Source organism: Arachis ipaensis, chromosome B02 (genome assembly GCF_000816755.2).
Source record: "Arachis ipaensis cultivar K30076 chromosome B02, Araip1.1, whole genome shotgun sequence".
Lineage (NCBI taxonomy): Eukaryota > Viridiplantae > Streptophyta > Magnoliopsida > Fabales > Fabaceae > Arachis > Arachis ipaensis.
In genome coordinates, this window is record NC_029786.2 from 83,493,285 (window position 1) to 83,506,440 (window position 13,156).

At 36.3% G+C, this 13,156-nt stretch overlaps 1 protein-coding gene across 1 annotated transcript in view; it reads left to right on the plus strand.

The window, feature by feature from the left end:
• Positions 1–1,843, plus strand: part of LOC107625553 (alcohol dehydrogenase 2-like) — a 58,699-nt gene extending 56,856 nt beyond the window's left edge. The window contains exons 6-10 of the mRNA XM_016328220.2: positions 84–159; positions 248–309; positions 422–517; positions 1,357–1,518; positions 1,604–1,843. Coding sequence (XP_016183706.1) covers positions 84–159; positions 248–309; positions 422–517; positions 1,357–1,518; positions 1,604–1,720 — 513 coding nt within the window. The 3' untranslated portion in view covers positions 1,721–1,843. The remainder of the gene's footprint in view (positions 1–83; positions 160–247; positions 310–421; positions 518–1,356; positions 1,519–1,603) is intronic.

Below are 13,156 nucleotides of genomic sequence, written 5' to 3' on the forward strand. Positions count from 1 at the left end.
TTCAAAAAAAAATATATACTAAATTTTTTAATCAATTTAGAATTATAAAAATTCTTATAATTCTCCTATGGTTATATGATTAGGCAGCCGAAGGTGCAAAAATTGCTGGAGCATCCAGGATAATTGGAATTGACAAGAATCCCAACAAACTTGAGTATGGTAAGCATATTGCTGCTAACCCAACAAACTTCACAAGTAATTTCTGACCTGAATCATTTTTTTCTTTTCTTTCACATCTCAATGCTAGCCATGAAATTTGGACTAACAGACTTCGTAAATCCAGAAGAACATGAAAGACCAGTTCATGAGGTAAAAAATAAAAAAGAAAAATAAAAAAAAATCTTTAAGATATTTTTCATTTAGCTTCATTTACGATATTATTATATCATAATTGCTAAAACCTTTGTTACAATCTATATAGGTCCTCAAAGAGATGACAAATGGTGGAGTTGATAGGTGCATAGAATGCACTGGAAACATTAATGCCTTAATGTCTGCAATGGAAGCTCTCCATGATGTATGTGATTTTCAAGGGATAGATCACATCATGTTGATATTTTTACATAATCTTGTTATTTTTTATGATGTTTTATTATTCATAAAAAATGTGGAATTTAGATGTTACTAAGGAAGTACCTAGAAGTTTAGGAAAATAAGTATGAGTGGTTGGATGAGCTCTAGGTTGATGAGGGTACTTGAAAAGAATCGTGATGTTTAAATTAGTAACGGAATAAGTAAGTGTTACATGATTTAGATGAATTCATACCAGATGGTATTGATAAAGGAGTTATCAGCTAGTTTATTTGGAGGCAGTATTTGGAAAAGAGAGAGAGACGAGAGACTTAGATTGAGCAGCAAAGACGGAAAGATAGAGACTAAAATAAATCTCAATATTATATTTAGTGTAAACTGTAAAGTAAGAGACAGAGATTGAGATTGAAATAAGAATGAAACTCTAATTTAATTTGCTCAAAAGATAAAGTTAGAATTAATTAATTGAAATAGGAGTATTTTAGGTATAAAATGTTATTAAAATTTCAGTCTCTGTCCTAAAAAATTTTAGTCTCCTGTATCTCCATTTTTTAAAAGTACTAAAATACTGAGATTTTAAGGATAAAAACATGATATTGAGTCTCAATCTTCTAATCTCCGTTTCAGTACTTCAAAACAAACGCTAAATTTTTATCCTTGGTCGAACCTTTGTAAGTTATAAACTGTCTATTTAAGCCGACTTCATTCGCATTACTTGGTTGTTATCACAAGTACATACACATACTCATTTGTACTATTTTTTATATTTTCTCCTCAATTATGTGTATTTGTAATTTATTAACTTCAAAAATTTGAAATATGCAGGGATGGGGTGTTGCTGTACTTGTCGGAGTGCCTAGTGGTGATGCAGTTTTCAAGACTAATCCCTTCAATTTTCTTAATGAAAAGACAATTACAGGCACAACCTTTGGGAACTACAAGCCTAAGACTGGCCTACCAACACTAGTTGATATGTTCATGAACAACGTAAGAACAATTAACTCAATTTCTTATTTCAATTTAAACTATACAAAAAGAAATTGAGTTATACACTCTTCTTTTTTTCTGGCAGAAATTGGAGCTGGGCAAGTTTATAACTCATAGAGTTCCTCTTTCTGAAATCAATAAAGCCTTTGATTACATGATCAAAGGACAAGGTCTAAGGACAATCATAGACATGAACGACTAGTGTTTTTTACAACTTTACTCATGTTGAAAGGAAAACTACTATTTGATTTTATATATTTTTAAGTAATGCTATATTTATATACTCATATATCAGATTGATATTGGAAAAACAAATTTGCCGAGATGTGTCAGAGTTGACAATAACAAGTAACTTTACAAAGTAGCACAAGCCACAAGCTTTTATCTAAAATCCGCTTTAGACCAATCATCTCAAAATGAAAACAAATCAAAATTGAATACCTTCAAGCCACTTCAGCACGTTTTCATATCACAAAATCAAAGTCTAATATTTCCTTCACAATTTTGGAATGATTAGAGCCTTTGGATTTCATTCACAGGATTTAATCCCCGTAAAAAACAAATGCGTTGAATACTGTTCGATTTTTTGTCGGATTTAATGTCCTATATTATCGGCAGTTTAACCAACGGATTTAGTTGGTTTTTAATAATGTATTTGTGTAGATAAATAGTTTTGAGTATTTGGTGATAATAACTTAGAAGGTGAGAATAAATTAATAGAGAAATAGAGAGTTATGATATTACTCTTAAATCTTGACCAAGTTTATTCTTTGATTCTAACTCCACTGGTGTAGAAAGTTTTTCGTTTAGTATATAAAAAAAGTATATAAAATGTTATTTTGTATTGATGATGAGTACAATATAGTTAAACCCCAAAGTGATCCCTGAGATTCACAAAATACACTGATTTAGTCCTTGACTTTCCAATTGCACTAATTAAGTCCTCCAGATTGGAAAAAATGCATCAACATGGTCCCCCTCATATTTTCCGGTCATATTCCTTGCCGGCGGGAGTGACATGGTGAATGAGTGCCACGCTGGAGTGTCTAACGGTTGATTGATGTGGCCAATGAAAGTTTATGTCCCAATTTGGTCCCTAATCCGTTTTTAAACCCTAACTCAGAAGTAGCGCAGCACTTCTTCGTCTTCATTGTCATCATTATCTTCTTCTTCTTCCCTGCTCATTCTCGTACCCATTGCTTTGCTGGGTGGATGATGGTCGGACGTGCAGATGAAGGAGAGGGAAGTTCTATGTGATGGTTATCAGTGGCTAAGAGAAGGGGGGAGGGGTTGAATCTTAGCCCCATTTTTACTTGATAATACTTGCTGATCTTTGAAACCAACTTTGGAAACTTTTTGTCTTTTTATCTCGTGACTAGTTACGAGACTTTTTCTTTTGTCTCGTCCCCAGCCACGAGACTTTTCTTTTTGTCTCGTCACTTGACACAAGATATTTTCGATTTTAGCTCTTGTGCAGTAGAAACAGAAATGGAGTAGAGAAGAGAGAAAATTACACCCAGATATATCCTGGTTCAGCTGCTAAGTGCAGTGCAGCCTACATCCAGTCTCCATCACAAACATGATGGAATTTCACTATAATCTTCATGATTACAATTTGTAAAGTGCTAACCCAACTTACAAGGGGATTCCCACAGAATCATGAAACACAACATAGATGAACAAAGGAACTCTAAGGACATCTATGCCTTTTTCTTTTAATTTTGCACTCTCTGCCTTTTTTCGCTCTATGGCTTTTTCATACAAACCTCACTGTTTGCCTTTTTTCATGAGACTCAAGACATGATAAAATTAAACAGAAAAATTACAAAACAGAATACATTGAAGGAGAAGAGAAAACTGTTAGCTCAGGTAGCTCTGAGAATTCTGTGCGTTGCACCTCAAACTTTCTCCTTGCTCCAAACAGTGGCTGTTCTCTCTTTTTATAGAAGAGGGAAGCCTCCACTTTTGAAGCCAAAAACCAAGCCAACTTCTTCTTCTCCAAGAAACAGATCCGGTTCAGCCACACAGAGAGAGAAGAGATAACCATGCAAAACCCAACATGCAATTACCTCTAGTCCTTCCTTGGTCATCACCCTTCATCAATCCGAGCGCTCCATCCTTGGCTTGCTCTCCAAGATGGATTTCTGGCCCTTGATGCTTCATGATGATGATGGCTTCTTCTGCTCCAATCTCTGCCTCTTCCATCACTTCGCCACTCTAGCTACTTCCTGTGGTGGTTGAGCAGATTCAAAGACAAGCCATGCCTCCAAGAATCTCTTCCTTGCTGGCCGAATCACCTTCTCCATTTTTGGTATGGAGAGCTCGAGATTACCTAACCAAATCTTACCATTTATGGTGAAAATCTCAGCCACAGCATACTTTTATTTTGTTATGTTTTCTTGCCATCATCATGATGGTCTTGTAGAGTGTTCTTCCTTCACTTCGGTAGTTCATTTTTGCTTTCATAGTTTGCTGGGTATTGTCCGAAAAGAGAAGAAAGAATGAATGAGAGAGAAGAAACAAATGAAAGAGAAGTAATTAAATGAAGTTAAACCATTAGGTAGAAAAAGTAGCTTTTACTTCCCTAGCTTGAGTGGTGTGCTGCACAAAGTAAATCAATCATGTCACTCATAATCTCTCTCATAGTTCCATGCTATTAATGATAATTGAGTGAATTTGAAATCCATCATGTGGCAAGCTTTGAGATCCGTTAGAAGACATATGGCAAATGATAACATTTGCTTTCCTGATGAATTGTCTTCGGATCAATCATGAGAAACAATTTGGGGCTTGGAGCATTGAAACTCATTCTGCCCCAAGTAACATAACAATCAATTCTGCCTCATAACTAAAGAAACATTAATCAAGGCTGAATGCAATTTTTGATTTGGGCTTGCACCATAATTCTTTTTTTTTTTTTATTTTCAGCCCAATGGTTTCAGCCACTATGATCACAATAATTTAATACCAAGGCTGAATTGGGCTTGCACCAGAATCTCATTTTCGGCCTAATCAAAACTGCATCACAAAATTATTAATTAACACATGTTTAATAAAAATTAAATTAATAATTTTGTAATTAAATATTTCAATAATGTTTGTTCATCATCAAAATTAAATTGGAGTTTTCCAAACTCATCAATCTCCCCCTTGATGACAAACATTATTAAAATTGAAATGGAAAAAAATTTAAGAATTAAAGTAAGAGTACTCCCTTTGAATATTTGAATTTCTCCCCTTTCAAGTTGTCACATGGCTCCCCCTTAATATATACCATTTTTACCAAGGGAAGCACTAACCTGTAACATTTTAATCAAGCTTCAAGTAACAATGTTATTTAGCATATTTATTATATGATGCTAAATGCTTGATTTACGAGCAGAGTTGTATGATAATCAAAACTCTTTTGTTATCAATAAATTGATTTTTTGCTCAAACATTACACACATCAATTGAATATAAACCAAAGTTGTTCAAAAAATTTCAAATATTTCCCAGTCAAGATATCAGAGCAATATTATTCAAGTAAGGAAAATATGTTTAAATCATACATGATCACATAAAAAATATGGCAGCTGTTAGATATCACAGTTTAAAGGAAATGCCAAAAATAAATTATCACTCCAGCATGTTCACCAAGATGAATCAACAACCAGACATTCATATAGTCGAAACAAATGCATTGTCAATCATCATAAACCAAATGCCAAATGCATTTTCAGCCAGCATGTAATCACAGTGAAAACAAATGCAATAACATGCATCCTTTTAACAAGGTTGATTGAAAACAAATGCAATAACATGCATCCTTTTAACAAGGGTGATCATGAATTTTCAAACGAAAATTTCATCCCCTGTTTTCCACCTCTGTTTTTTTAGATTTCAATTTTCAGCTTTTCTCCCCCTTTTGTCATCAAAGGGGCACCTGCAAGAGATGTTTAACATAGAAAACAGAGTATGCAAAAGATAACTCAAAACATAATCCAAAAGTGTTAACAGAGTGTCACATAGTTATACTACTATCAGTCTCCATCCTAACAAAATAAAGTAACAAATTGAGCCAAAGTATGCCAATATCAAACAGTAAACAGAATTTTAATCATCAGAGAGATTAAAGTTCGAATCCTCGGCCCCTGCTTCATTTCCAACTTCATCATCAAGGCTTTCCAGCATTAGACCGATCCTTTCTTGGCATTTCTTCCAGGCCGACTCATTTTCATATGCAAGTTTGCGAGCAGACTTGTGAAATTGAACCATGAGATCAGACATGTTTGAGAATTCTGTGAGAATGTCTCCTAGGGAATCGGTCGCCTTTGAGGATTCTGGCCGGCTCTCAAAGTCATCATCAGAAGCCATAGATTTCTTTCCCTTTTTAACAGCCCCGCCTCCTTTGATCATAGAGACTTTGTTCTCTACATCCTCATTTGTTAAATCTACCTTAAAGTACTCAAAGATGCACGTGAGAAACATTCCATAAGGTAATTAGCCTTTTTTGTACTTTTTACAGACTCCCACATATGTCTAATCATTAGATAACTAAATGAAATGGAAGATGAAGTAACAAGAGCAAATATTATGAGGCAGTCAGATACGGTTACCCTGTTATGAGAACCACTTTGTGGGGTGAGAATGTGAGTTATGATGCGGTGCAGCAGGGAGTTGGTTGGACCCAAAGCCTTGTGAGTAGGAACGGTTCCGTCCAGTCCAGACAGATTTTCACAGATTTGATGAAGAACTTGCTTGTATGCAACCCCAACGTGTGAATCCCATTTATCACTCATGTAAACCTTCGGCCCTTCATCAATGTAACCAAGGGCAGAAGCAATGGTCTCAGCATTCAGAGTGATATGCACACGTTTCATGTAGGAGTGAAGGCTGCCATCAATAAATCTCAGATTCGCATAAAACTGTCTTACCAACCCTGGGTAAACCATTTTGTGAATAAGGAGCAATGGTGACCATTTGAGACTATCAAACAGGGGTTGTAGATTGATTCCTTTGGAGGCCAGAGACTCAAGATTCACCAAGTAGGATGGGCACAGATGCCGTTTTTCCAAAACCTCTTTGTGGAATTCATAGAAGGCACAGGTAGAAAACTTTGAAGGATCAAAATGGGAGTGTGGTTTGTGAAATTTATTCTTGAACTCCATTGAACCAAGGTTCGTGGGTTCTCTGGTCTCATGAAGCACGAAACCCTTGGTCTTTTGAGAGCTTTTTCCGGATGCATGGGGAGTGGATTTCTTCCGTGGTGATGGTGGTGGAGACGGAATAGGTGATGTGTGAGACTCTTCTTCTTCTTCCACGGGAGCTTTTTCTTTCTTCTTCCTTGAAGAGGTTTTCGTGGCAATGACCTTCCTTCTCATGGTGTCGGTTCGCTTTGAGGGAGGTGATGGTGACAATGATGATGTAAAGTGAATATGGATGTGAGTGTGAGATTGTGGAGTGGACGGTTTTTGAGAAAATAGGAGCCTTTCACTTTTCCTGGGAGCAGTTTTCTTTTTCATGGTTGGGAGAATGGAGAAGTTGAATATGAAAGGGTGAGGAAGGCCGAAAGAGGTGAGGGAGGAGGGAGGTTAGTGGTGCAATAAATGTGGAGTGGAGAGAGATAGTGGAGGGAGTTATTAACCATTAATGGCGCGGTTACTAACCAGGAAAGTTTTCAAAAACTGAAAAATGAGGAGTTTCCTTGAATCAAGGGATTAATTGGAAGCAAAGATTTGATTTGACAACATGCTTCTTCCAACAAGATTTGATAAGACAACTAAGGAATTTTGTGATTTTATTTTTCAAAAAAAATAAGGAACTAATAAAACTGCCATGGTCGGGTCAAAGATATTTGGTAGGGCCCATGAAACTTAAATTCTGCGTTGCCTCCCCCTTAATTATAGCTCTTCCATCATGCCCTCATTTTTATCTCGTCCAAACCTATGAGACAAAACTGAACAGAGTCAAATATTCACAAGTTATCAATAGAACTTAGATCAAACATTCCCAAACTTTTTTTCAAGGTGCAGAATATGTCTTCATAGAGGAGTTTTGTAAAAATATCAGCAATTTGATCTTCAGATTTTACAAATTGAATATCAATAGTACCTTTTTGCACATGCTTTCTAATAAAATGATACTTTATCTCAATGTGCTTGGTTCTTGAGTGCAGAACAGGATTTTTTGAGATGTTTATAGCACTCATATTATCACAAAATAAGGGTATACTATTGATTTTTAATTTGTAATCTTCCAATTGTGTTTTTAACCAAATTAATTGAGAGCGACAAGCAGATGCGGAAATGTATTCTGCTTCAGCCGTGGATAAAGCCACTGTGGCTTGCTTCTTGCTTGACCACATGTTGAGTGAGCTTCCAAGGAAGCAACACATGCCGGATGTGCTCCGTCTATCCACTCTATCTCCCGCATAATCTGCATCACAAAACCCTACTACACAAAAATCATCAGATTTAGGATACCATAATCCAAAATTACAAGTCCCCTTAATGTATCTAATGATGCGTTTAACAGCCGTAAGATGAGATTCTTTTGGGTGAGATTGAAACCTTGAGTAAACACTCACACTTTGGACAGTATCTGGTCTAGAGAAGGTAAGATACATAAGTGAATCTATCATTCCTCTATACTTTGTTTCATCCACATCTTGGCCATCATCATCCTTTTCAAGTTTTGTGTTAGGATGCATTGGTGTACCCATTGGTTTGGAATTTTCTAGGCCAAAATTTTTGATAAGTTCTTTTGCATACTTTCCTTGGTGAATAAAAGTACCACTAGGAGTTTGTTTGATTTGGAGGCCAAGAAAGAAAGTTAGATGTTCCATTAAACTCATTTCAAACTCATTAGTCATAAGTTTTCCAAACTCTTCACACAAGGATACATTGGCCGATCCAAAAACAATGTCATCAACATAAACTTGAACAAGGAGTATATCATCATTAGATGCTTTAATAAATAAAGTAGTGTCGGTGGTACCCCTTTGAAATTGATTTTCCAACAAGAAGGCACTAAGCCTTTCATACCAAGCTCTTGGAGCTTGTCTAAGACCATAAAGAGCCTTAGTTAGTTTGAAAACATGATTTGGAAACTTTTTATCCTCAAAACCGGGGGGTTGATCCACATACACTTCTCTATCAATAAAGCCATTAAGAAAAGCACATTTAACCCGTAACTTTCTTACCATCCGGATGAGGTACTAGTGTCCAAACCTCATTCTTGTCGAATTGAGCAAGCTCTTCTTGCATTGCTTTGACCCAAGATGGATCTTCAAGAGCTTGTTTGACATTGTTGGGCTCCATTTGTGACAAGAGGGCAAAATTGCTTGGTTCGGGTTGCCTTTTGGTGGAGGATCTTGTTGTTACTCCTTGAGAGGGATCACCAATTATGAAGTCATGAGGATAACCCCTCATAGACTTCCATTCTCTAGGCTTCCGAAGTGGTGTTGAGCTTTGATGAGTTTCTGGTGGTCTCACTGTTTTAGTTTCTCGTGTCTGCTCAGGAGATAAAACGGAAGTATCTCCTTCAATCTAACGAGACAAAACTGAACTAGCAGATTCTTCGTTTTGAGCAGATTTGGAATTTTCTTCATTTGTTCCAGCCTCTTCACTATCTGAATCATTATCTATCACAGCACTGGGAATTAAGTTAGAATCACAAAAAGTAACGTGTATGGATTCCTCTATGGTTCTATGCTCTTTGAGATAAATTCTATAAGTCTTGCTTGTGGTGGAATATCCAACAAACATTCCTTCATAGGATTTTGGATCAAATTTTCCAAGGTTTTATTTATTGTTAAGTACAAAGCATTTGCATCCAAAAACATGAAAGTACTTAAGATTTGGAGGGGTTCCTTTCTATAGCTCATAAGGGGTTTTAAAAAGATCAATATGTAACATCTCTAATGGCCTTTTGGTTGAGATTCCATCTTTAGGTTTAAAGGAGGATTTAACTTGTTTCCCAATTGGCAAGCATCACAAGTAAGATCCTTATCAAATTTGATGTTTGGAATTCCTCTAACCAGATTTTTCTTGACAAGCTTAGAAATTTGGTACATGCTTGCATGACCCAACTTTCTATGCCATAGCCATTTTTCAGATTCAAGAGATGTAAAGCATGTCATATTTTGTTCTTTTAGGTCCTCAAGAGTCAATCCATACACATTATTGCATCTTTTAGCTTCAAATAAAATATCCCCAGTTTTCTCACAAACAACTAAGCAAACAAACTTCCTAAAAATAACCTCAAAGCCTAAATCACACAATTGACTAACACTAAGTAAATTATGTTTCAAACCATGTACATGAAGAACATCATTTATGCAAGATGAAAAATTTTTACCAACTTTCCCAACAACCACTATTTTTCCTTTTGCATCATCACCGAAAGTGACAAGTCCTCCATCATATTCATCAAGCTTTATGAAGAAGGTTGTCTTTCCGGTCATATGCCTAGAGCATCCGCTATCCATATACCACATATTTTCTTTCCGTTTGGATGCTAGGCACACCTACAAAACAAGCTCAAGTGACTTTAGGTATCCAAATTTTCTTGGATCCTTTTACGTTAAACTATCTCCTATGTCCTAAGCCATTGTAATAAAAAACAACTTTACAAACTTTATCACCAATCATTCTTTCACCAAAAAAACATTGAATAGGAAAATGTCCATTTCGATTGCATAGTCTACAAAATCTTGGAGTTGCTGTTTTGTTAAAGTAGGTGGGATCTTGAAATCTTGTATAATTAGAGGATGAAGCAAGGTTTTCAAAATGAGATTTTTCAGCAGATTTATAAAACCCCAACCCAGCCTTATCATAAAGAGGTTTTTGACTGGCCAAGATTTGATTCAGATTTTCAGAACTTTGGGTGAACTTGGCTAAGTCTTCCTTAAACCTTTTAACCTCTTTAAGCAACTCTTCATTTCTTTTAAAACAATCTACATATGCAAGAATGGAATGATCACTTTCACAGCTCTTAATTTGGGCTTTTAACTGCTTATTTTCTTCAACAAGATCACAAGCAGTTTCGGCTTCCCTTACTTTTTCTTTAAGAAAACTGTTTTCAGCTTTAAGAATGGTGACTTTTTGTTCAAGTTCTTGATTTTCCAGCAGAAAACATCTTATTTTTTCAGAAAGGTGGTCTATCATAAGATGAAGATCTTCAGTGTTAGGGTTATGAAAGACTACCTGATCTATGTGATCTGCCATGAGACAAGGTTGTGACTTGGTCTCGGATTTCTCATCATCATCATCCGAGTCATTTTCCAAATCTTTCCATGAAGCCATCAGACCCTTCTTCTTTCCTCTTTTTGGCTTCTCTTCCTTCTTTAACTTGGGACAATCAGATTTGAAATGCCCCATTTCCTTGCAGTTGTAACAAGTTACTTTGCTAAGGTCTTTCTTCATTTTCCTTGAGCTGCCACCTTTGCCTTTGAGCTTCACCATTTTCCTGAATTTTTTTGCAAATAAAACAAACTCATTTTCAGAAGAATTATCACTGGATTCATCATCCAGAGGGTTAGTCATAGAAGAAAAAGCAATTCCTTTTTTTTTTGAATCTTTTTTTAAATAGGTGTTTTTACTCTCTGTTTAACATATCAATCCTGGTCTTTTTCACAATGGTTGTTCCTTCATGAGTGACTAGGAGTTTATCCCAGATTTCCTTTGCTGTTGTGCAACGTGATACCCGTCGGTACTCCTCAAAGCTGATAGCACAGTTGAGCAGATTGATGGCCTTGGCGTTGAGCTCCACCTTTTTTCTATCTTCATCCGTCTAACTTGCTTCAGGTTTCAGAGAAACAACTCCTTCGGCACTTGTAACAGTTGGATATTGAGGCCCTTCCAGGATGATCTTCCAAAGTCTGTAATCCACTGCTTGTACAAATATCTTCATTCTCTCCTTCCAATAGGTATAAATTTTCCCATTGAAAAGAGGAGGTCTGTTGCTTGATTGTCCTTCGGTCAGATTGTAGGACACCATATTTGAGCCATTATTTTCTGCCATGAGGATCTTTACTCCAAACTGCAAAGCTTGATCTCTTTGAGACCAAGCTCTGATACCAATTGATGGTTATCAGTGGCTAAGAGAAGGGGGGTTGAATCTTAGCCCCCTTTTTGCTTGATAATACTTGCTGATCTTTGAAACCAACTTTGGAAACTTTTTGTCTTTTTATCTCGTGACTAGCTACGAGACTTTTTCTTTTGTCTCGTCCCCAGCCACGAGACTTTTCTTTTTGTCTCATCACTTGACACGAGATATTTTTGATTTTAGCTCCTGTGCAGTAGAAACAGAAATGGAGTAGAGAAGAGAGAAAATTACACCCAGATATATCCTGGTTCAGCTGCTAAGTGCAGTGCAGCTTATATCTAGTCTCCATCACAAACATGATGGAATTTCACTATAATCTTCCTGATTACAATATGTAAAGTGCTAACCCAACTTACAAAGGGATTCCCACAGAATCATGAAACACAACATAGATGAACAAAGGAACTCTAAGGACATCTATGGCTTTTTCTTTTAATTTTGCACTCTTTGCCTTTTTCCGCTCTATGGCTTTTTCATACAAACCTCACTGTTTGCCTTTTTCCATGATACTCAAGACATGACAAAATTAAACAGAAAAATTACAAAATAGAATACATTAAAGGAGAAGAGAAAACTGTTAGCTCAGGTAGCTCTGATAATTCTGTGCGTTGCACTCTCAAACTTTCTCCTTACTCCAAACAGTGGCTGTTCTCTCTTTTTATAGAAGAGGAAAGCCTCCACTTTTGAAGACAAAAACCAGGCCAACTTCTTCTTCTCCAAGAAACAGATCCGGTTCGGCCACCCAGAGAGAGAAGAGATAACCATGCAAAACCCAACATGCAATTACCTCTAGTCCTTCCTTGGTCATCACCCTTCATCAATCCGAGCACTCCATCCTTGGCTTGCTCTCCAAGATGGATTTCTGGCTCTTGATACTTCATGATGATGATGGCTTCTTCTGCTCCAATCTTTGCCTCTTCCATCACTTCGCCACTCTAGCTACTTCCTGTGGTGGTATGTTAAAGCTTGGGTTAATTAAAGATTCAATTTATAAGCTTACTTAGCCATATATGTATCCTTACCCTTACCTTGGCCCCATTACAACCTTGAAAAGACCTCATGATATTTGCATTGGTATATTAAATGTTGTTGATTGGTTAGGAGAATAACAAAAATTAGAGAGAATGATTAGAGAAGGATAGAGTGATTACCCTATATACTAGAGAGACTAGAGTGTACATACTTCATCAGTGAGGGTTCCATGCTTGAATTTCTATTTTTCCTGCTTTCATGAGCTATCTTCTTGCACTTTTATCTGTTCTTACTGTATAAGAATTGAGTTAGTGGAATTTGATTTGTAATTGTTTTGAAGAGCTTACTTACTTTTGATCAAGTGGACAAAAATCATACAGCTGCATTCATATATATAGGTTGCATTGCATTGCATAGGTTTTACATGTTCTTACTCATTTATTTTATCTCCTTCAACTAAGCATGAGGACATGCTAATGTTTAAGTGTGGGGAGGTTGATAAACCACTATTTTATGGTTTATATTGTGTTTAATTGTGTGGTTTTATCATGATCTTTGCCCACTTATTCATTAAATA